This window comes from Sinohyriopsis cumingii, chromosome 4 (assembly GCF_028554795.1).
Source record: "Sinohyriopsis cumingii isolate HCF-2022 chromosome 4, ASM2855479v2, whole genome shotgun sequence".
NCBI lineage: Eukaryota > Metazoa > Mollusca > Bivalvia > Unionida > Unionidae > Sinohyriopsis > Sinohyriopsis cumingii.
This window is the reverse complement of record NC_142964.1, coordinates 17,112,314-17,137,166: the sequence shown is the minus strand read 5'-3', so window position 1 is coordinate 17,137,166 and position 24,853 is coordinate 17,112,314. Positions and strand designations below refer to the sequence as shown.

Sequence of the window (24,853 nt, the reverse complement as noted above, 5' to 3'; positions counted from 1 at the left end):
AAATGGCAGCCATACTGGACCTCAGATCAGCACCATTTTCTTTTAAGATCAACTAGACATCAAAAGAAGTCTTTTAGTAAAAACCCCACGTTGATATGAACATCCATTCAGGATGTGTAGCAATAAGATTTTCAAGATGGCTTCCATGGTGGCCATATACTGGACAAGAAATGGTCACCATTTTCATTTACAACCAACTAGACATCATAAGAAGACTTTTAGTGAAAAACCTATCTTGATATCTGACCATCGATTAAGGAAGAATAATATAACATGATTTTCAAGATCATTGCTGTAGTGGCCATAGTGGATATCAGACAGGCACCATTTTTATTTAGGACAAATCAGACATCATAAGAAATCTTAGTGAAAATCTTTAACATTATGTAATCAGTAGTGATAAGATTTTCAAGCGGGCTTCCATGCTGGCCATATTGGTCAAAAAATCAGCATGATTTTCATTTAGGACCAACTAGAGATCTCAAGCCTTTAAGTGAAAAACTCCATTTTGATAAGACCATCCATTCAGGAGGAGTAGTTAGAAGCTTTTCAAGATGGATGCAGTGATGATAATGATGGACATCAGATCAGCACCATTTTCATTTAAAACCAACTAGATAACACAAGCCTTTTGACGAAAACCGCATGCTGATATGACCATCCATTCAAGAGGAGTAGCAATAACAAGATTTTCAAGATGGCCTTTTTGGTGGCCATACTGGATTTTTAAGCGGTACCATTTTCACCTAAGATCAACTAGACCATGGGATGAATGTGTAAAGTTACATCCTCCAAGTAATTAAGGAGGAGTAGCAATAACAAACACATGATAATGGATGGACAGACAACAGAAGATGGACAACAGGCCATCCCATAAGCTGTTCTGACTAATGACCAGTAGAACTTAAATGTGTGTTGCATGATGGGATACACACAATTCTGTAACTACTCATTTCAAATGAAATTTACATGAAAAGGGGAATGATTTAAATGAAGTTTGCCAAGGCTCACAAACAAAAGAAATCAATCATCTCCTGTAACAAAAATTATTTGACACTAGTATTCATTTAATATGTATTATATGCAAACAAAGAATTTGTCTCTTCTTTATTAAAACAACAATAAAGTGTTACAAGTGATAGCGTACATGGATATAAGAAAAGATCATATGCTTTCATTTATTGATAAATTGAAATTATTCACCTGAAAAATCCATTTACAATGTAAATATGTTAAAAAGCAATATTATTCAATACGGAACCTGGAAATGAGCTAATAGGTTTGATGAATGAAACAGCCATTTCCAAATAAATGAAGGTTCAATGTGAAAGCATATGCATCCATATTTAGGTTAGACTTAATATTTATTATCCAATCTCCAACTAGTTCCTTGCATTTTATTGGTCAAAGCAAGTTGTATGAGAACCTGGTGCAAGACCATATATAGTCAGAAGAAAATGTAACATGTCAGTGAAATTATGAATTATCATGAATGATGTCAATTTGTTATAAGTTGCTCAACACTTCCTAGTGATGGTTCCATATCAAAATGATAACAAAATAAAATAAAATGAGACTGTTTAGGTCATGGGCAGGTAATTTCTTGTATGGTTTGTTACTGACCTGTTATGAAATGATACCAAATCAGTAGAAAACTTACCTGGACTTGGTGAAAGAGATTCACCTGACAAGTTACCTGAACTTGGTGCCAGAGTCACCTTTCAGCTTAGCTAATTATATACCAATTTGATTAATTCACTGATATATTATTTTGACCACTCACCCCAAGAACTATGAAAGGAGCAACAATGGCACCAATATTCTCAAAGAAGGAGGAGAGTCCTACTGCATGGTTCCTAAAAGAAAATAATTAAATAATAATGATGTTAATACTGATACTACTAATTCAGATGATGGTACTAATAATAATAATAATAATGATAATAATAATAATAATTATGTTATTAAAAATATTCACCTAAAATATACATGTCTACACGTGACAAGAAAACCCATTTTCTTGACCTTGACTTTTATTTAGCTAAGTTAAAAAAAATTTAAGACTCAACTTTTATTTAAACTTTCTCATTTAGGTTAATCTAGCATAAACAAAGCGATCATCATGTCAAAATTCTGCCAATAAAGGCTCTACAAAAATGATATATCTGACACAAAGGGAAATTTGTTGGCGAATTATGTTTCGATGAAAATACCACTAAAGTGGCCTAGTGGTTAGAGCGTCTGCCTCGGATGTGGGAGGTCATGGGTTTGATCCCCGGCTGAGTCATACCAAAGACTTACAAAAATGGTGCTAACAGCTTCCTTGCTTGGCGCTCAGCATTAAGAGGTTAGCGTTAGGACTGGTTGGCCTGGTGTCAGGATAATGTGACTAGGTGGAACATCATGCTACATGTCTGTGGCACGATGCTCCAGTGCTAAACATCACTATAACTGCAACACTGCAGATAGCGCAGCAATATGACTGAAAAATTATTAAAGCGGCATTACAAAAATCCAAATCCAAACCAAATTCTATGAAAATACTTAGCAAATCAGAAACAACATTAGGAAATAACCTCAGCTACCTCTGAATCCAGCCTACTCTGAAAGATGAAATACTGTCTTTACATCTATATCTTACATATAGAGAAGTAACTCGATTCAATCAACTCTCCTTACTCCCACCCATATCCTGAATATTTACTAGTTTCAGCTTGAGTGAAACCTACAACTAGCAGCTTTTGTTTGCAATGAAGGGTGGGGGAAATTAATAGTAATGTAACTGGGCAAGCATTTTTTTCAAAGAAGCATTTCACTCAAAAATGTCTTTCTCATTCAAATACAACTGTTATGTACATTTAATTTAATTGTTTGTTTGTTAGCTTTAAAAAAAATTAAATTTCATTGCATGCTACTGTACTGTAACATTATATGTTGGTCCTGACTTTGTCCAAAATTGAGTTCATTTCTGCTTGACCTGAATGACTTTAAAAAAAAATTTTATTTCATTTAATGTTAACAACTAATACATAGCTAAATTATTCTTTATGTTTATGGGTTTAATATCAGGATCTTTATTAATAGAAGTTAATATGTTGATTTGGGTCAGGGTTGTGGACTTAAGCGAATTTTACAGGTTATGGTTTTGATTTTGTAAACAGGAACATTCTAGTTGGTTATTTTCCATTAGGTAATAATATTTTTTTGTAGAAAATGCAAATTGTGACCTGAGGTCAAGTAGAGAACTATATAATCTTGTAATTGTGAGGACTTCGTCATTCATGCTCTAACATCTAGCACTTTTAAGTTGTATTTTATGTTGTGACCAGTAGTATTGGGCCGGAATCTTTTTTGTTCAAATTACTGAATTCAAGTGATTATTTTCTCTGGAAATACAAAAGTGCTCTTATAAATTCTTGGATAGAGACATTCAGTGAAATTTATACTAAATTCAAAACCGGAATAATATTTATGTAATTCAACAAAAGGCTGTTGACACATCAATACTTCAACAGCTACCACAGACACATCATCGACCTCAGTTTGGGATATTTTCTGGACTTTTACTGAATTTATTCAGGACTTTAAATTACTAGAACTTGTGTCTGCACTTCTTGGATTATTTTGGGATTAAATTGCACGATATCATAAGTTCTTTTTCTCAATTTCATTTTGTATTTGCTAGGAAATAAATTATTTGTTAAATTTTACAAAGCTTGTTGTCTTTCACTCTTTTCTGTTACTTTATTTTAAGAGCACAGACTCGTAACGCAACCAATAACATTAAGAGGCTGAAATGCTTGAGGATCCAATGTCAACAGACATTGTGATGACTTCTTCACTGAAATGCTTGAGGATCCAACGTCAACAGACATTGTGATGACTTCTTTACTGAAATGCTTGAGGATCCAACATCAACAGACACTGTGATGACTTCTTTACTGAAATGCTTGAGCATCCAACATCAGCAGACATTGTGATGACTTCTTTACTGCAAGGACTATTTTCTCCTAACGTGAAGACAGCACAACCAAAGAGTAGGCATTTATACTTTTGCTATGGAAATCCCTGTGGGATCCAAATGTAGCTATTGTCCTGCACGCAGATGTTTTCTGGGCAAATGCAAAGAGTTTTAAGGTTGTGTAAGGGCTTGTACTTTTATGAACAGGGCATGGCAACTGTCTGGTCAGCTATGACTGGACAGAGTTTCAGTTCCCTACTTTGCAAGGTCATGTGATTTAAACAGAAGCTGGAAAAGCAGACTGAGCATGCCAGTCAACAGAATCCACAATGTCTCAAATTGAGACATGACGTTTTGAAAGAAAGACTGATGGCAATAGCTTACATCTCTGAAGAAAAATTTTGTTTGAACAAGAACTAGCAGAGGCCCGGGTGTTTCTTACCCCAGGGCCTGTGATCGCTCTCTACAGCCCTGCTTATGATTGTGATTTTGTACAGTAAATATGGTGCACTGTGTTGCAAATGGCTGTAACCAAAAAAAGAGGGAGCCCTAAATCTCGTAAAAAGCTCTATGGTGCATATGAAAAGAGGGATAGAAAAAGCATAAGTAAAAATGTATCAAATAAAGGATTACAGTACAGTAATGTTACTGCAGATGTAAAATATTAATGTTTAAAATAATCATAACACTTTCTGAACATGCAGAGTGTAGACTTTGATCAAACTCTTTATTTAGCATTATTATTACCGATATGAACTCAAATGGATTTTTTAAAAAGAAATATGAGGTATTACTCTGGAACATTTGTCATTTATAGGCGTACAAGTCTGTAGAATCAGTCATATATATATATATATATATATATATATATATGTATGTATACACACACACACACAAACATATATGTATAGATACATATATATATATTGTACAAATATATATATATATATATATATATATATATATATATATACACACACACACACACACACACACCTCATTTACCATCTATATTAGGACACAATAAAATCATTTGTTTAAAAATCTTTCCAGAACTTACGGTGAAACTTTCTTTCATCTAGGTATTTGTCCAAAGACTTAAGAAACGAAATAATTTTATGTTGAATTTGTGCCCCCACCCCACCCCACATGGTACAATAAAATAGATAAATAAAATATCTGAAAATAAAATAAAGGAAACTAACCTTGCATTGTTGTCATGTATTCCTTTTTTTTTTATCATGCAAAATTTATTATAGAAAAAAAACGTATAATAATAATAATAATAATGAGGACTTTACAACATTAGACAACACCTATAACATACAAAACACATGAATAATAATATGATTACAAAAAACAAACACCATGAAATTAGAAAACAAAAACATGCTGAAATATTTAAGGTAGGAAATATTATTAGGTCTTTAAGTTTTTTCTTGCAGTCAAAATACATGAGTTTTAAGAGAACTCTTGAATGAGATTAATGTGTCTTTGTGTCTAAGTTCAGTGGACAATTCATTCCACGCTGCTGGGCCCTGGTATGCAAAAGAACGTTGTACATATGACTTCGTTTGCATAGTGGGAATAATGAGTATTATGTTCATGACATGTTGGTACAATGTGAGAGTACTATCCAGAGCAACACCTAGGTTTCGTACTGACTATGTGAACTTAATGTTGGTGTTGCTGATATTTATTGTTTGAGGTAAATGATGTGAATGAGAAAGTCTTTGTGTTGTGATCAGAATGGCCTCAGTTTTATCATCATTCATCTGCAGCTTATTACATGTCATCCATGACTTCACATCAGAAATGCACCTCTCTACACCTTGGATGGTAGCATCAACTTCAGTTGGGTGGCTAGATTTGTATATTTGGGTGTCGTCAGCATACAATTGGTGAGACACTGGATGATGATCTATGATACTTGGGAGCGACTGAGTGTAATGAAGAGAACAGGTTCAAGAACAGACCCCTGTGGAACACCATAACACAGATCAACTGGGCTGGAGTGTATTCCATTTGTGGATACAATTCGTGTCCTGTTGACCAAGTAGGACTTGAACCACAGTAAGGCTGTATCATGAATGCCAAATACATGCTGGAGACAGTGAAATAATATATCATGGTCTACTGTGTCAAATGCTGCAGACAAATCAAGTAGGGCGAGGACTGTAATCTTTCCGCTATCCAAAGCTGAGAGAATGTTATTAACTACTTTTAGAAGAGTAGTTTCAGTACTGTGGCAAGGACAATATGCAGACTGTACATTGCTAAAAAGACTGTTTGAATTCAGATGAGATACAAGTTGGTTTATTCAGCAGAGGTTTACAATAGCAGTTTTGAAAAATGATGGGAATTCCCCAGATGAGAGAGAGGTATTAATAACATCAGTTAGTGAAGGCAATACTGGATCTAAGCACTCAAGCAGCAGTGATGTTGGAACTGGATCAAGTTTACATGTCTTTGGTGCACTCTTCTTCACGATTGTACATACTAAATCCATAGAGACAGGTTCAAATGCTGCTAATGGTTGCTGCTAAATTCTGTATCCCATTTGTATGGTGACGATGAGTCAACTGAAATTGTGTTGTCAAGCTTATCTCTAATGGTTTGTACTTTATCATGGAAGAAATTTGCAAACAAGTCCAGAGGGTCAACTGGAGAGAAGGTAGCTGGAACTGGTGTACATTTGTTCATTGACATTAGTGTGTTAGTAATCTCAAAGAGCTCTTTGCAGCTGGAACTTTACATGATCTTAGTACCGTGGTGGGCTGATTTCGCTGCATGAACTATGTTTGTGATGTTCTTCTTAGCGGCTTCATAGAATTGTTTACTAACAGTAAGTCTGGTGGAAATCCAAAGCCTCTCAGCTTTACGGCGGTCTCTTTTAGCAGCGTGAAGCTGGTCCCTAACACTGCTATACCACGGAGAACACTTTTGAATTGATACTCTATGCTTGGTGGCTGGGGCACGTTTGTCAAGCAATAAATGCAGGCAGTTATCGAGTTGTTCTGCTGTAGGAGGTAAGCAAGTTGTTAGGTTTGCTTGGATGTCATGCATTAGTTTGGTTCTATTTATCATACGGAGGTTTCTTTTAGTAGCAAATAAAGGTGGAGAGTTAGGGACTGATAAGTCAAGAGGGCATATAATGCAGAGGTGATCTGATGTAAGTATCCACAAACTTCCTATATGTAGCAGATGCCGGCTGGTGTATGCATCCTTACTGTAGTGTGTATCGCTTATGTCAGATAAACAAAATCGTAAATGAGACGGGAATATCACCCGACTGCTTGAAGGCACCTGCCATTCATGCATCATACATTATAAGGTGCAAAATAACCAAGATTGTATCCAGGTTAACTATATGACAGTATCTCACAAATAAAAATTATTATTGAAAATACATTCACTGTGAGTGGAAATGTATGCAACCTTTTCACTAGCATGGATTACAAAAGTATTATTAAAGCAAGTTATTGCTGTGTATACTACTCACCTTACAAATATCAGTGAACGTTTGTATCAATTATGATTACACATGGCAAACAAATAGAAGCCCAGGTGATGAATAAACCCAACTGGCAATGAGTAATAAATTCATTGCTTAAACTTTAACAACAGGATATCAAATATAAAGGTATTTTATTACAAAGCAAGACAACCCCGGAAACTGACTTTGGATTCTTTTAAATGTGTCAACTTCTTTTTTTTATTATACAAAGTTGGCACACATAGGGAAGACAGTATTGATTCCATTTTACCTGTATTAACGGGAATTTTGAAAATAAATTTAAACAATGGAACAGTTTTGAAAGAGACACAGTCTACTATGTCATCCACAAATACTGATATACAGCTGAACAGTAAATTAGTTTTCAATAATTTCATTTAAATATTCCCTATCCATAGTTTATAGTTATTTTTTGACAACAAGAAGCATATAATTCATCTTGTGGGGATAAATGTAAGTCATTTCCTGCTGGTGTCCTCTATAGGTGGGAAATTTTAGCTATGGGGAAGTAACAGCATTGTATATGTCTATTTCGAGTAATTAAATTATTTCTTTTTTATACTTGATAATTTTTTTATTCTTTTTGTGTGAGTATAACTACTTTTAATCATGTAATGCAAATCTGATGCAAAAAGAAATTTTTTAAGTAAGGCCGGTGACCTTTAACAACATGCTTGTGTCAGAATTTGACATCAAAGTAAGCACAGTCTGACTAAAGCATTTAAATTTGAAAATTTGGCCTCTAATTCTCATCAGTCAACCAGGAAATGCGCACTCAATTCGGTTTATTTCAAAAGAAAGACATTAACCAAAACAACATATATATCTGGGTAGCCTACTGGTGTGTTAGGTGAGGTGTTGGTGTTGTGTACATGATTTTTCCAAAAGGTCTTCTAGCGGGCTGGCCAGCCCAGGCAATCAGCTGGGCGTCGCTGTTACTGTCTGTTCAAATTTCACATGTATAATGTACAAGTCACTGTGCCATAAGCTCAGTGAAGTACATCAAAAATACAGTGAATGGCACATTATGTGCCTGCCAATGTTTAACAGTCCTCTGTATATGTAACTGGATTTTTTTGGTACAGAAATAACATTTCTTCTTTAAATCAATGACCCTGACCATTGCCGTTTAACCCAAAATGAACATGCTTGTTATGCCAAGTGCAAGCCATTCACAGTCAGAGCAATGTCTGTAATGTAGAACTGTTACTATTCTGCAGAAACCATTTTCCTTCTTTCAGTAAGCAGCCCTGACCATGGGTATTTTGATCCCTGAATTAACAGCCTTCTTCCTTACCCCATGTGAAAGCCATCATCAAAGTTCGTTTGACACAAGTCATGCTGGACCTTGAACCTTCTGAGCCTAAAATCAGTTGGGATCTTCCTTATCCCAAGCCCAAGCCATCAACAATGCTTGTTAACAGGATGGTAGAGAACTTGAATTATTGTAATGAAACCATTTTTCTTCTTTCAGTCATGGTGATCATAATCTTTGTCCTTTGACCTTGAATTTCCTTATCCATAAAGTTTAGGAACTGTGGATTGTGGAAAATTTAAGTTATTGTGTGGAAAGTGAATTCCTTGTTTCAGTAACAGTGAGCTTTTGAGTCTGAAATCAATAGTGTACTTTCTTACCCCAAGACATTGGTAGATGACAGATGCTCAAGTTAATGTACATATTGGTAACAGACTAATGGACAGGCAACAGAACATAACAAACTCCTCCTTATAAAAATGCAACCAATGACCCCTAACTTTACCCCAGTGTCAATCAGGTCTTGTTTTGAAACTCCTTCATACAAAAGTGGATATTAAAGTAGTCAGATCTGCGCCATTTTCATTTAGAACCACTTAAATATTGCAAGATGCATATTAATGCAAAGCCCATGTCAAAGCCTCCATTCTTTTAATGGGACTAGTGATAAAACGATTTTCAAGATGGCTATGGTGCCAGATTAGAGGTCAGAACTAGAAACGTATTGAAAACTCGATGTCAATTTGACCTTTTATTTAGGACAAGCATCTATATTTAGAATTTAAGAAGAGCCATCAAGTACACCATTTTGGATTTTGCTGTATCAGCATTATTTTAATGCTGGAACAATCATATATTGCAAGAAATAAGTAGTCTTTTTTAAAATTTTGTGTCTTATATAGGATATGTCAAATTTCAGGATTTCCAATTTTCATTTAGGACCATCTACATATAGTTAGAAGCCATTCAGTGAAAACCTCTTGCCAGTATGACCATTCTTTCATGCAGACTAGTGATAACAAGATTTTCAAGGTGACCATCATGTTCAAAGATTCATCAGCACCTTTTTTTTAAAATGACCATATTGATATCGTAAGAAGTCATTTAGTAATAATACCATGTCACTATGTAGCTACAACAAAAATTTTCAAGATGTCCACAGCAACTGGCTATTTCAGATCAGCACCATTTTCATTTAGGACCAACCAGACATCATATGAAGTCTTTTAATGAAAATTCTAAGTCACTACAGCATTGTTTAAGTAGCAATAAATGATCTGATGGCTATGTTGTAGGTCTGATGAGTACCATTTTTTTTAGTACTGTGTAGACACCACAAAACTGTTAGTGAAAATCCCATGAAGATATTACCATCATTCAGGTAGATTAGTGATAAGACTTTGTCAAGCTGTTTACCCTGGCAGCAACATTGGATATATGATAGGCATCATTTTCGTTATAACCAATGTGACTTCAGTTTGTCAATGTTGGTATGGCCATATTCTTTCCTCTTAAGGAATTTGTAATAGAATATTCATTCAGCATTTGTTCATATAATAAATACCTTCATAAATGGACTGCAAATAAAAACATTTCCCAAAGCACTAAGAAAAGATTATGAACTCCCAACCTCCAACTCAACAGTTTCTCCACAAACTCTGGTAATTGCTTGAATTTAGTCAACTATGGAATTATCCCCATCAAAGAAATCCCAAAATATTCTAAACCTGAAGAAATAAAACTCTTATTCAGAAGTGGTCTAAAATGCTTAAAACTCATCTGTTTAGGTATATTCTAAATTTACTTGGGTACATTATTTTAAAAAGTGGTAAAATGTTGTGCTGCTGCAAAAAATCCTACTTTTTAATGTCAACTAAACAAACATTCACTCAAGATAACCCCCAAGATTTGTGTATTGTCTTCTACGGAAAATTACATTCATACATTTATTGGCATTTTCAATCATGGATGTGGAAGGGGTTGTATCATCTCCATACGAAAATCTTCATTCAGTTTTAACCTGCATGGTCTGTAGCAAACTTGCTCCAGTTCATGAAAAATAGTTCACAGTGCAAGTTCTGGGACATGACTAGCTACTATGTATAATGCAATGCACCAGTAAGGCTTTACATACCTGACTACAGTTGGGAAAATTTCTGTAGAGTACAAGTACACTGTCGAGTAGGCACCTGTGATTCCAAATTTCCCAATCATCACAAAAGTGATTACCAGTGGACGTAAATCTGTACCTGCATCTGAAAACAAATGGGGAAAAAATTATACATTACCAAATAATCAAGTTTTATGTAAGAGAATTTTAAAACAAAATTATATTAAATATTTATCTTTCAAATTTATTTTAAGGAAAACTTTAACTTCTAATACTTTGTATGGGTTGCTTTTGACCTGCTTCTAATAAACCACTGAAAGTTCATCCCAACACATCCAGACGTCTGCAGTGCTGAGGAAGGAAAAAAAAACTGGCTTCTTTTATGGCATGAATTGTACTTTAAAAGTTTTGAATATTTTGTTATAAATTTTTTGTTTCTTTTAAACTTATCCAAAAAGTTAACAATCGATAGACAAAATAATTTCCTTTTAAATCATGCTATACAGCTGCAGATATAAACATGTGAAATATGATGGTAATTGACCCACTTAAAAATGATTGAGAAGGAGAACAATTCTGCTAATGAGCAAAGAGGCATACTTTAAAATACATACATCCTACTCTGACTGATATCAAGGTTTATGGATGCATTAGTTCTCTGTCCTATCCAATAATTGTAAGGTGGTTTCTTCATTTTAAAGATGGTCACAAATCCATGGATGCTGACTCACATTTTGGAAGAGGAATGTCTGCGATTGGTGAGTGGGAATATGTTGCTGATAAGAGATAATTGATACACAGTGAAAGATATTTCTATTGTTGTGCGCATTACTAATATGGAGGTATCATTTGCAGCTCAAAGGTTTGTGCAAGATGGGTCATGCATTGGTGGATGGCAGATCAAAGACGGACTTGGGCTGAAATTACCAAACAGACACTCACCAAATATGAAATGAATAACCAGAGCATTTGAGTGAGATTTTCACTGGTGAAGAAACATGGATTTACAAAACACATGAAAGATACATCATGTTGAGGCAAATGGAATAAATTGCCTTGCCCAGAGACACACCGCCGCTACCAACCTGGCCATAAATATCTCAATGAGGGGATAGTTTTCTCATCCTAAAATCATGGAAGATTCTCTATGAATTAGTTTTCATTGATAGCCATAAAAGTTGAAAGAGTCAAAAGGTGCATTTTTTGCCCAAAAGTAAAACATATGTACTGCATAAAAAAGAAAAAGGACTACTCATCTACCTGTTTCCTGAGGTATAAACACTGTGGCTATATTCATCACACCACATATACACAGAAAGACAGCAAGAGGTTTCCTTCTTCCAACCCTGAAAAATTAAAGACTGTAATTTAACTTTCCTGACAAACAGTTTAAATAAATTAACGTGCTGAATAAGTTTCCAATAAAATGGGTGAGGAATAATAGACCCTAATCAGAAATTAGTAATGGACATATTGCAAGGTGCTCTATTCTTTACAATTTGTTCAGCAGCTGGGTATTAAAAGAGGAACTTTGTCGAAGCAAAGGATGGTGTGTCCACCATGATGGGCTACGAAATAATGATGTATAAATTCTGTCAATCAAACTTTAAAAAAAATGTATGCCTGTCAATCAAACTTATAACAATTTTATGCCTGTCAATCAAACTTATAACAATTTTATGCCACCTTTAAAATTCACTTAAAATCCTGGATAACTCTGAGCAACAACAAAAAAAAAACAAAGTTGGAAAATAAGGAACTAACTCAATAACAATTCTGTAGCTTTCCAATGAATTTCAGGGAAATAACCGACATTTTGAGGTCTGCTGCATGCACCATTATCCCCATGCTTTTCTCTCTTTTTCAACCCCAGCCCCATCCCTTACACATATATGCATAGGCATGCACACCTTATAAAGATTCCATAAATAAATATGAATCCAAATTCCCTTGCTGTGGTACACATCCACACCACTCCCAATCATACCCTAAACTCTCCAGTCTGTATTTTTGACAGTGACAGAAGAATTGTGGAATCCTGTGAATTAGACTTGTTTGAGGTCTTGTCAATATAAAGTAGCTGTAAAATCCTGTGAATTAGACTTGTTTGAGGTCTCGTCAATATAAAGCAGCTGTAAAATCCTGTGAATTAGACTTGTTTGAGGTCTCAACAATATAAAGCAGTTGTGGAATCTTGTAAATTAGACTTGTTCAGGTCTCATCAATTTTAAGCTGTTGTGTAATCCTGTCAATTGGACTTGTTTGGGGTCTCATCAATATAAAACTGCATACCAAATTTGGCTGAAATCGAATTATTCCCAGTTATCTTGCATGAAACCGAAGTTTAAAGCCATGGCAATCAGGAGCAATAATTTCTGTTATATACAAACTGAGAGTATGCAATGGCAAATCTAGGTCTGTTATTCTGCAACCTGGCATGTGTTACACACAAACTGAGAATATGCAATGGCAAATCTAGGTCTGTTATTCTGCAACCTGGCATGTGTTACACACAAACTGAGAATATGCAATGGCAAATCTAGGTCTGTTATTCTGCAACCTGGCATGTGTTACACACAAACTGAGAATATGCAATGGCAAATCTAGGTTTGTTATTTTACAACCTGGCATGTGTTACACACAAACTGAGAATATGCAATGGCAAATCTAGGTTTGTTATTTTGCATACTGGCATGTGTTACACACAAACTGAGAATATGCAATGGCAAATCTAGGTTTGTTATTTTGCAACCTGGCATACACACAAACTGAGAATATGCAATGGCAAATCTAGGTTTGTTATTTTGCAACCTGGCATACACACAAACTGAGAATATGCAATGGCAAATCTAGGTTTGTTATTTTGCAACCTGGCATACACACAAACTGAGAATATGGCAAATCTAGGTTTGTTATTTTGCAACCTGGCATACACACAAACTGAGAATATGCAATGGCAAATCTAGGTTTGTTATTTTGCAACCTGGCATACACACAAACTGAGAATATGCAATGGCAAATCTAGGTTTGTTATTTTACAACCTGGCATGTGTTACACACAAACTGAGAGTATGCAATGGCAAATCTAGGTCTGTTATTCTGCAACCTGGCATGTGTTACACACAAACTGAGAATATGCAATGGCAAATCTAGGTCTGTTATTTTACAACCTGGCATGTGTTACACACAAACTGAGAATATGCATGGGCAAATCTAGGTCTGTTATTCTGCAAACTGGCATGTGTTACACACAAACTGAGAAGGGGCCCCGAGTGGCCGAGTGGTCTAAAGCGCTCTCCGTTACGGATCACTACCATCTCACCTCTGTCTGCGTGGGTTTGAGTCTCGGGTTCAGGCAATATGGGTATGTGAGAAAGCTTGCCAGTAGCTTCTCATGGGTTGGTGGTTCTTTCTGGGGTTTTCCCCAGTTCTTCATCCACCATTAATACTGGCCGCCATGTATAGCCTATCGTGTGCTGAAAAATGGCGTTAAATCCCACAGCAACAACAACAAACTGAGAACATGCAATGACAAATCTAAGTCTGTTATTTTGCAATCTGGCAGATGTATTATACACGAACTGAGAATATGCAATGGCAAATCTTTAGGTCTATGTTATTCACAATCTGGCATGTGTTACACACAAATGGATGCAATTATGGCAAATCTAGGAAATGCAATGACAAATCTAGATATTAATTTGCAACCTGGCATTTACTACATGCAAAATATATGAAATTATATAGATTTCCATTTGTGTGTTGTATCAAGAAAGCTACTGGTGGTCAGTATTTTTTTTAAGCACAACTTGACAAGTCATAAACTTCTTAACAATGAAAAATGCTTCATTCCTTATATTTATATTTTCAAATTTGGTCAGAAATTAAAATTGCTGTAGCTGTAAAATTTACAATTTTAAAACAGACAGTATATAAAGTCACTGTTATTGGTGCTCTTTGGAAAGATTCTATATTTCAAAGTATAAACTGACATAACTTTGCAAAAATTACAACACTCCATATTATACCTTCATCAACTAGGAAACTAAAATCTGATGTCATCCAATTCAAAAGATATTCCATTGGTCATTAAGGTATTATTGTGACACTGACAATGCAACACAATTCAAACAGTGCAAATATTACAAAAAATTAAATACTCATTTATGCAAAACTGTCGGATCAAATAATTACTGTTCTGGTATTGAAAGAAAAACACATTTTAGGTTACAAACAGTTACCAGTTTAAAGCAAACATGCAGATCAAACAGGCTGGTATCTCAGCTGCTCCACTTATGAACAGATTAAGAAACTGGTTCCCATGAAGGGTGGGTGTGCTAAACATAATTCCAGTGTAGCCAAGGCTGTTTACAAACCTGAAAAACAAAAAAACAACAACGTTACAATGATACCCCAGCAGACAACACACAAACAGTTAAACATAAAAGAGACAAATACTCAAGAATTACATATCTGTAAAACATAAACCTTTGCTTTCCCGTTTGGACTCGTACACTGAAATTTTTATTCTGGGCAGGTCCTTTGAGGCATCTTTTCATGTCCTGTAAGCACATACATGGTTACAAGTTGGTAACCTCAACAGTTTGGAATCTATGACTTTTTGGAAAAGTCTCTTGGGAGTTGAGAACAATGTAAGCTGTATCTATAAATTTGCCCTTCCATACCCTGCAAGTGTATATATGGTTATAGCATGGGGATCTATATATATTTATAGGTTACTGCATTTGAATGGGAAAATATGAAGGAGATTTTCTTGTAACCAGCTAAAGAAGACATGATTATGCCTTGTCGCCTGCACGCTCTTTGTAGGGATCCCAGCTGTGTTATGACCTTATGACATCTAGCCTAAATCTGAAACACTGTATCAAAAAAGTTATCAAGGAAAATTAAAGCAGCTGGTGCATGACAGTCCATTTAGCAAACGGAAATGAGAATTCTTTTTTGTCTTGCCTTATTGGCTCTGAGGCCCTTACATTTCTACCAAAACCTTCAGCTGCATTTCTTTTCTCGAATTAGTACTTTGATTTATAAAATGGTACGTCTGATAGTTATGCGATAACCCTTGGTCACAACATGCTTTTCTGTGCTATTTTTATATACCCCAGAGAGCACTGTCATAGTCTAAAGCATTCTAATTAGAAAAAGTTAAGAACATTTCTCTTATTGATTGCTCCAGTGGCCTGGTGGTTAGATTGTCTGCCTTGGATGTGGGCGGTCACATGTTAGAACCACAGTCGAGTCATACCAAAGACTTTAAAAAAAACGGTACTAACCGCTGCCTCGCTAAGTGTTCAGTGTTAGGAGGTTAGTGTTAGGACTGGTTGACCTGGTGTCAGGATAATATGTTTGGGTGGGACATCATGCTACATGTCTGTGGCATGATGCCCCAGTGCTAGACTTCACTATAAACAGCCACTGCAGACATCATAGCGATAGGATTGATTTTTTTTTAAAGCTATGTTAAAAATCCAAATCACACACACACACACACACCACACACACACAAACATTTCACCTAAATAACTGATTAAAAGAACAGGATGGTATTTTCAATACTGCTTCTCTCAAGTTTGATACGGACATTGTAAATATCACATTCATTCATTTCCTTCTTTGAAAGTTTGATTTGTGACTCAGTAAACTTGTCTACATTGTACCCTTTATCATCTCTACTTTCAACAGATGAAACAGCTGCTTAGTTCTTCCACAAAGAAATCTAATAAACTAAAACCTATTGCATCAACTACATGAGTATACATGTTGCAGCATTAATGTGTTCAGTATTGCAAAATACTGAACAATTCTGACAATGTAATATTAACGGAGAAAAAAATGAATATATAATATGTAAGTATGTATGTATGGATGCATGCATGCATGCATGCATGTATGTATGTATGTACAATCCTGGCTTTAAAGTGCCAATTAAAGTAGTTTAAAAATATATAGGAAACAAACTGAAAAAATTTGGGAAGACAAACCTTTTCAAATAAAAGCAAACCTGTAGTCCTTCAACAGTTATGGGTCAGATAAGCAAGTATTAGCAGACAAATGCATATATGGATAGAGAGACAGACACTGCCATGATATGGCTTGACTTAAGAGTGGCATATATAAAAAATAAGTTTCTTTAATTTATAGTGACTAACCATTGATTTATCAATGGAAATAGCACAGACTGATTAAAATGAGTGTGTGCATTGGATTTTAACTGTAGCTTAATACGTTTTCAGTCATATCACTATAATATCTGCAGTTTATATTGATGTCTAGCACAGGGGCATCATGCCGCAGACATGTAGCATCATGTCCCACCCAGTCATATTATGCTGACATGAGGCTGACCAGTCCTAACATTAACCTCTTAATGCTGAGTGCCAAGTGAGGTAGATGCTAGTACCATTTTTATTTGTCTTTGGTATGACTCGGCCAGGGTTTGAACCCACAACTTCCTGCATACGAGGTTGATACTCTAACCACTTAGGCCACCAAAATGGTCTAAGAAAGACAGCCCAACAAGCATAACCAAAGAGAATTGTAGTGTCAGAGTCAGAGGCAACAGCAGCAGAATATCAATACATATAACTGGTCTGGAAAACTGTTGAATGTTTTATTTATGGCAGTGGCAAAGGTGTGTGGGGTGTCGGAACTATGTGTCAGAAGGGGTGGGATGTCTGTGTGACCACATTCAAGTTTCCAGTAACTGTTCAGTTGGTGTGTGTGTGTGTGTGTGTGTGTGATTTGGGAATTTTTAATGCAGCTTTAATAATTTTTCAGTTATATCAATATCACTATGATGTCTGCAGTGTGACAGTTTATAGTGTTGTTTCGCACTGGGGCATCATGCCGCAGACATTTAGCATCATGTCCCACCCAGTCATATTATTCTGACACAAGGCTGATTAGTCCTAACACTAACCTCTTAATGCTGAAAGTAAAGTGAGGCAGCTGCTAGTACCATTTTTAAAAGTCTATGGTATGACTTGGCTGTGGTTTGATCCTGCAACTTCCTGCATCCAAGTTGGATGCTCTAACCAAAGCGGGCAGCTGTTCAGTTGCATATACTTACAATCATTTCAATCTATCATGAAACAATAAAATGATTTATATAAATCCATAAACAAAAGTCATATCATTTTCACTTGAAATTACTGCATCCACAAGAGTTGACATATAAAAGCATCAAAAAGTTGAGAAACATACTTAATACCTCTATCTATATTATAAGCACATTTATGATAGATACAATTATTTATACCAATTTGTAGTATAGATACAGATATTTCTATATATCCAGATGCAGGTATTTGTATATATTTACAGTATACAGTTATCCATATAAATTTAAGGTACACATAGTTATTTGTATATATTGATAGTACAGATATGGGTGTCTGTATAATATTTATTGTATAGATACAGGTATTTGTATACATTTATAGTATATAGTTATTTGTATATATTTATCACACAGATCTAGTTATTTGTACCCTTTTACAGTATAGATAGTTATTTGTATCTATAGTATAAAGGCATTTAATTTTGTTTCTTAACTTTTTTTAAATGCATGAAATGTTAAACTCCTGTGTTTCAACAGCGTTAAGCACATTTTCTCTCTGGAATGTTGAGCTGCTAGTGTTCATTACAATAGTGCAGTGGTTCTTCATCATATCAAATTTCCATCCAAGTGGCTTTTAAAATTATATGTGGTGAGGCCAACATAATAAACACAATCTGGGTTGCTACCCAAAAGGTTAAGAACAGCTGCTATAGTTGTTTAGAACTATCAACTGATGCAGAATAAGCACATTTATTCAACAGTCTTAAGGATACTTTGTCCAATAGAGTAACATGAGTAACAGTCTTAAGGATACTTTGTCCAATAGAGTAACATGAGTAGCAGTCTTAAGGATACTTTGTCCAATAAAGTAACACGAGTAACAGTCTTAAGGATACTTTGTCCAATAGAGTAACATGAATAACAGTCTTAAGGATACTTTGTCCAATAGAGTAACACAAGTAACAGTCTTAAGGATACTTTGTCCAATAGAGTAACACGAGTAACAGTCCTAAGGATACTTTGTCCAACAGAGTAACATGAGTAACAGTCTTAAGGATACTTTGTTCAATAGAGTAACATGAGCATTGTTTTGTTTAACATGAGCATTGTTTTGTTTGCCAGTTTTAGCTTTCAAGGGATGTTAATTACATCTAGCATGGTAAAAAAAAATCAGTTTTCAAACTTTTAAACACCTGGACTAACATTACTCTTATGATGTGCTTTTGACAGGACTCAAAAAATACTAAACAATATTTTGTTTATCTCAGCTGTGAAAACTGATTAGCTGTTGAAACTTCCCAATTCAAATTTTCAGCCTCATTCTTATTAATGATGGTTATTGCCTGTTGTTTATATTTAAGATCTATGAGACCTCCAGCAAAAATAACAGGACTCCATCTTTCCCACAATATTATTAATTGTTAAATACTTGATCAGTCATGATTTATGATGTCAAACTTGTTCAACTGGCTGTTGTTACTGCTGAACAACCATCTGGTGTTTTGATTACTTAACTGGTCTTTACTATCATATTTTTCTCAGCATTATTACTTCAACTTATAACAAAGACACAATGGTATTTAACATTTGTGTGTGTGTGTGTGTGTGATTTTGGTTTTTAACGTAGCTTTAACAATTTTTCAGTCATATCACTACAATGTCTGTAGTGTGACAGTTTATAGTGATGTCTAGCACTGGGGCATCATGCCACAGACATGCAGCATGATGTCCCACCCAGTCACAATATCTTGACACCAGGATGACCAGTCCTAACACTAACCTCGAATTGCTGAGTGATTAGCGAGGCAGCTGTTAGCACCATTTTCATAAGTCTTTGGTATGACTCGGCTGGGGTTCAAACCCCCAACCTCCTGTATCAGAGACAGACATTCTAACCACTAGGCCACCAGATTGGTTTATTTAAAATCTGAGCAATGCTGTCAATTTCCAACTGAAATTCAGTTTGATGCTTGAGAGTAGGCATACATGTGCATGGCCGTATATACTTTAATCTGCCTGTTGCTGAAAGTGCAAAACTAATTAGAAACCAATTGCAACTGACACCTGTCATTTGCCATCCTGAGCTTGTTTGCAGAGAAGGGTTTTTAAATTATTTGATTTTTCAGATTTGATATTAAATACAAAACAGTAAAATTTACAACTATAAATATCCAACAGCACCGTTTTGCAATTGATCAAAATACTATCATTGACATGCATGTACAATATCAATATATACAAGGGTTTCCTGGGGCTGTACATCTCACTCTGTGTGTGTGTGCGTGCATATATATATATGTATATATATATATATACACACACACACACATAAATAAGTTTGAAATAAAAGTATGTTTCTCTCTATTTATATGTACTCACATTAGGTAAAACATGATTAAAGAGTATCTGTGGATTTTTGGAGTCCTAAACAAATCTAATACTGTATATTCTGTTTCATTTGCTGGAGATGACTTGTCTGTATTAGAATAGCTGTCTGCTCCTGAGTCAGTCAATTGATGTAATTGTACAGCTTTTTGGTCACCATTTACTGCCTGAGTTTCTGTACAATTTTCATCCTTTGCCAAGAAAGGCTCTTTTTGCGTACAGCTCTGGGCATCTGTTGTAACAACCTCCGATTCACTGTTTTGTTCTTTTTCTATGACAGACTCTACATGGTTTTTGTCACATGCCAACACTGAATGTAATGTTTTTATGCAGTCATGATCTAGTGCTAGAGACTCCACTGTGGAATTATGATGACTTCCAAGCTTGTCAACATTTGACATAGTTCTTGTAGCTGATTCTGTATCTATAAACAATAGGTCTGGTATAGGTTTCTTGTTGAATTTAGCCACCCTCTTTATCACCTTTTCTGCCTCCTGTAACTTTCGTTTGGCTATTAACCAGGAAATAGACTCAGGTAAACATCTGAAATTACAGATGAGATACACGAGATGAAAAATCTTATTTGACAAACATATTCCTACCAAAAAAGGAACAAAATAAAATAAACAAAAGTACCTTGAAGAAAATGACTTTGCTGTGTTAAAAGAATTTCATAAATTCCAGGACATTTTTTCTTTTTCAACCCCTGAGTGTTGAAACCACCTGTGTTGTGTGGAGTTCATTCCAGAATTGGAAAAGAGAGGGGCCCAATGATCCCTAAAGCATCGAAATGTGGTGTCATTTAGAAAACTAACAGGAGTTACAGATATCATTAATTGTTTATTGTTTGTTCAAGAAATTCAGACATATTATCACATGCACTCATACAATGGATTTATTAATTTCTACAATAAATAAATTTTCCAGCATTATATGCTTGGAATCAGTTGTTCAGGATATTTATTTTAGCTTAAGTAAACCATGCAATAAACAACTCATTTAATATATGTATGCTGGACAAGTGAAAATTTATTAATTCAATAAATACAAGACTTGATTGTACTTGTTCATTAACTGCCTCCCCTGTTACAAGTGTTCTGTCCTGGGATTTTTATACTGGCTGCAGTGGTGGCAATAGTGGATGTCAGATTAGCAGCTTTTCATTCAGGACCACATGGACATCATTCATCCATTCAGGAGTAGGAGTAAGTGATAACAAGATTTTTAAGATGGCTATTGTGGCAACCATATTAGATACATGATTAGCAACATTTTTTACAGGGCCGACTATATATTATTAAGATGTCTTTTGGTAAAAGCTCCCTGTTTATATGACTGTTTAAAGCTTTTGCTACAATAACATGATCTCCATGATGGCTATCACGGTGGTCATATTGGACATCAAATAGGCACATTTTATTTCGGTCCAACTAGACAACAAAGGAAGTCATTCAGTAAAAACCCATGCCAATAGAACCACCCACTGATGAGGAGTAGCAAAAGATTTTCAAGACGGCTGATGAGGTGGCAATATTGGTTGTTCAAGTGGCACTGCTTTTGTTCAGGAGCAACTAGTTCTTAGATATTTACGCAATAAAATGTCCAGAAATTCTATGAAACGGACATTTGGAACCCATAAAATCACCCAGGGGCTAAAAGAGAAAGAAAACATTACCACATAGTCCGTTTATAAATACTTCCAAATTATGCAACAAGAATACCATAAATAGTAATGTCATGTGGTAAATGGGATTATTATATTTCTTAAATATAAAATCATTCATTGGTTGGATACTTGATCTTTCGATTTCAATATCAATAGATGTCAAATAATAATAATACTAATTAAAGAGGGTATCTTAGTTAAATATTACAAATCTAGTTAAATATAAGAAATCTCTCTTGGGGCCCTTTGCAAAGAAACAAAGATAAATGTTTCTCTCATAAAAAAATACTATTTATCAGTAAGCACATCTACAAATACATAAAAAAATAATTATGAAAGTAGGATTTAACTGCATATATAGTTTTGTTTCATCTCTCCAATAACTGTTTAGGAAAGGACTTTCAGCAAGATCTTTTTTTTATATACATTGCAGTTAATGATCACTTCTCTTTAGACATACCTCTAGGCTATTCTGTGAAAATATGGCATATGGTAAAGTTTACATCAGCATTATACTTTTTCATAAAACAACATTAGGTACAGAAGAAGAGAGATGTTCATACTCTGAATTTATATATACAAGACATTTTTAAATACTTTATAAAAGATGTAAACAAACAAGTGATAAATTGGAAGGGTAGCATTATAATAAATCCCAGAACTCAATCTTGTATTTCTCTAGTTCATTAATATGTGGGTTTGAAATACTGCATCTGTATTTTTTTTAAAGGATTTAACTGAATCCACAGATTGAATATGACCCTGAAGCAAATTCCATATTTTAGCCCCTGAATACTGTATACTTCCTTTGAATTGTACAATGCAAGGTTTCAGAACTTCTAAACTGTTGTAAAACTTCAATCTTAAATTATAAGGAGAAGGTACTTTTTTCTGTTGAATAACTTTGTCATGTACTCTGGTACATCTCCTGTGATACATTTAAACACCAGAACTACTTTCATAAAATTTGTTCTCTCATCTATTCTTAACCATTTTAATTCTGTGAACATATCTGATGATGATTCATCAGTGGGGACATCTGGAATCAGCCATTTGGGAACTAGTACAATTTCCCCATATTGCTAAACAGTAGTCAATTGTTGGAAGTATATAATCATTATCGTAAAGAACTTTTGAGTCCTTTGTCAAGTACTATTTTACTTATTTTTTAATTTTAAATGCAACAAATCATTTAAAAAGTTCAGTTTGACCTTGACCATGGAAAACCAAAACAAAGATGCATATTCCTAATCTCAAATACAAGCCATCCACAAAGTTTGGCTGGAATAAACAATTCTGAATATCCTTCAGAAACCATTTACCAGTCACTATGACCTTGACTGACCTTTTGACACACCATTTATAAAGCATAATCATAATATCTGGTATAAAAGTCAATTTATTGTCTGGAAACTGCTGTCATTCATTTAATTCCTGTGACCCTGATATCTGTGACCTTTTGACCTATGTGGCTTTTTTCCTTGTCCAAAATGGAAGTTACTTGTAATAGATATCAAACTATAGTGTGGAAATAAAAAAGGGAACAGATGGACAGACAGATGGACAGCCATATGTACAGTATCATAACACAATGTGCTTCACCTTAAGGTATGCAATCAAAAATGGTCACAGGGAACAAACCCATTCTTAACAATAGCATATCGATCAAGTCTGATGCGATTTTCAAACAGAAACTTTATCTTTCACAAATCAAAATAAAAACAATTTGCATTCCAGTGACTCTTGACCTTTTCACTTTCTAATCATTAGGGTATCAGCTCTAAAGTAGATCTAAGAAATCTGATTTTACAAAAAATGGCAGGAAACATTACTTGCAGAGCACATATTAAAAGATTCTGAATTACAATTTCAATGACTGCTGCAATTTCATCTGTTGTTTCCTGTGTTAAATTCTGGTAACCCTCTGCTAGGCCATAGAGTACCAATAGCTGACAAGTCCTCAACGACTCCTGGGTGGGGCATTTGCCGTCCTGAAACAAGTATCTCTCGTTGGAACTGTTCCATGAGAACATACAAAAAATGACTAACCAATATCTGGATATATTTATTGCTAGTCATACTACCATTAATTGCCACCCATGGTCCCACTATTGTATAGCAAGAATGCTCCTAACACCATCACAAATTTATTCTTGTTCCTCATGGGAACTACATGTTCCAAGATGACAATATTTGCAGTTTTCTTTAAACACTTGTCCAGTTTTCATGACCAAAACAACACAATGCTCTACATTAAATAACACCCTTCCATCAAAATAACCCCCTTACATCAAATAAAACCCCTACATGTGTGTGTGTGATTTGGATCTTTAATGTAGCTTTAACAATTTTTCAGTCATATCACTACGATGTCTGCAGTGTGGCAGCTTATAGTGATGTCTAGCACTGCAGCATCATGCCGCAGACATGTAGCATGATGTCCCACCCATTCACATTATCCTGCCACCAAGCCAACTAGTCCTAACACTAACCTCTTAATGCTGAGCGCCAAGCGAGACAGCTGTTAGTACCATTTTTGTAAGTCTTTGGTATGACTCGGTCAGGGATCGAACCCACGACCTCCTGCATCTGAGCCAGATGCTCTAACCACTAGGCCATCGGAGTGGTTAACACCCCTACATTAAATAACACCCCTACATTAAATAATAGACCTACATCAAATAACACCCCTACATCAAATAACATCCCTACATTAAATAACACCCCTACATCAAATAATGCCCCTATATTAAATAACACTCCTACATCAAATAACATCCCTACATTAAATAACACCACTACATCAGATAATGCCCCTACATTAAATAACACTCCTACATCAGATAATGCCCCTACATTAAATAACACCCCTACATCA

At 35.1% G+C, this 24,853-nt stretch overlaps 1 protein-coding gene across 1 annotated transcript in view; it reads right to left on the bottom strand.

The window, feature by feature from the left end:
* LOC149800689 (organic cation transporter protein-like) overlaps positions 1-24,853 on the bottom strand; it is a 70,954-nt gene that overhangs the window by 15,141 nt on the left and 30,960 nt on the right. Inside the window, exons 5-9 of the mRNA XM_089954725.1 lie at positions 20,304-20,852; positions 15,085-15,219; positions 12,104-12,189; positions 10,868-10,988; positions 1,784-1,856 (exon numbers count right to left, since the gene is read on the bottom strand). Of these exons, the coding sequence (XP_089810851.1) occupies positions 1,784-1,856; positions 10,868-10,988; positions 12,104-12,189; positions 15,085-15,219; positions 20,304-20,852 (964 nt within the window). The remainder of the gene's footprint in view (positions 1-1,783; positions 1,857-10,867; positions 10,989-12,103; positions 12,190-15,084; positions 15,220-20,303; positions 20,853-24,853) is intronic.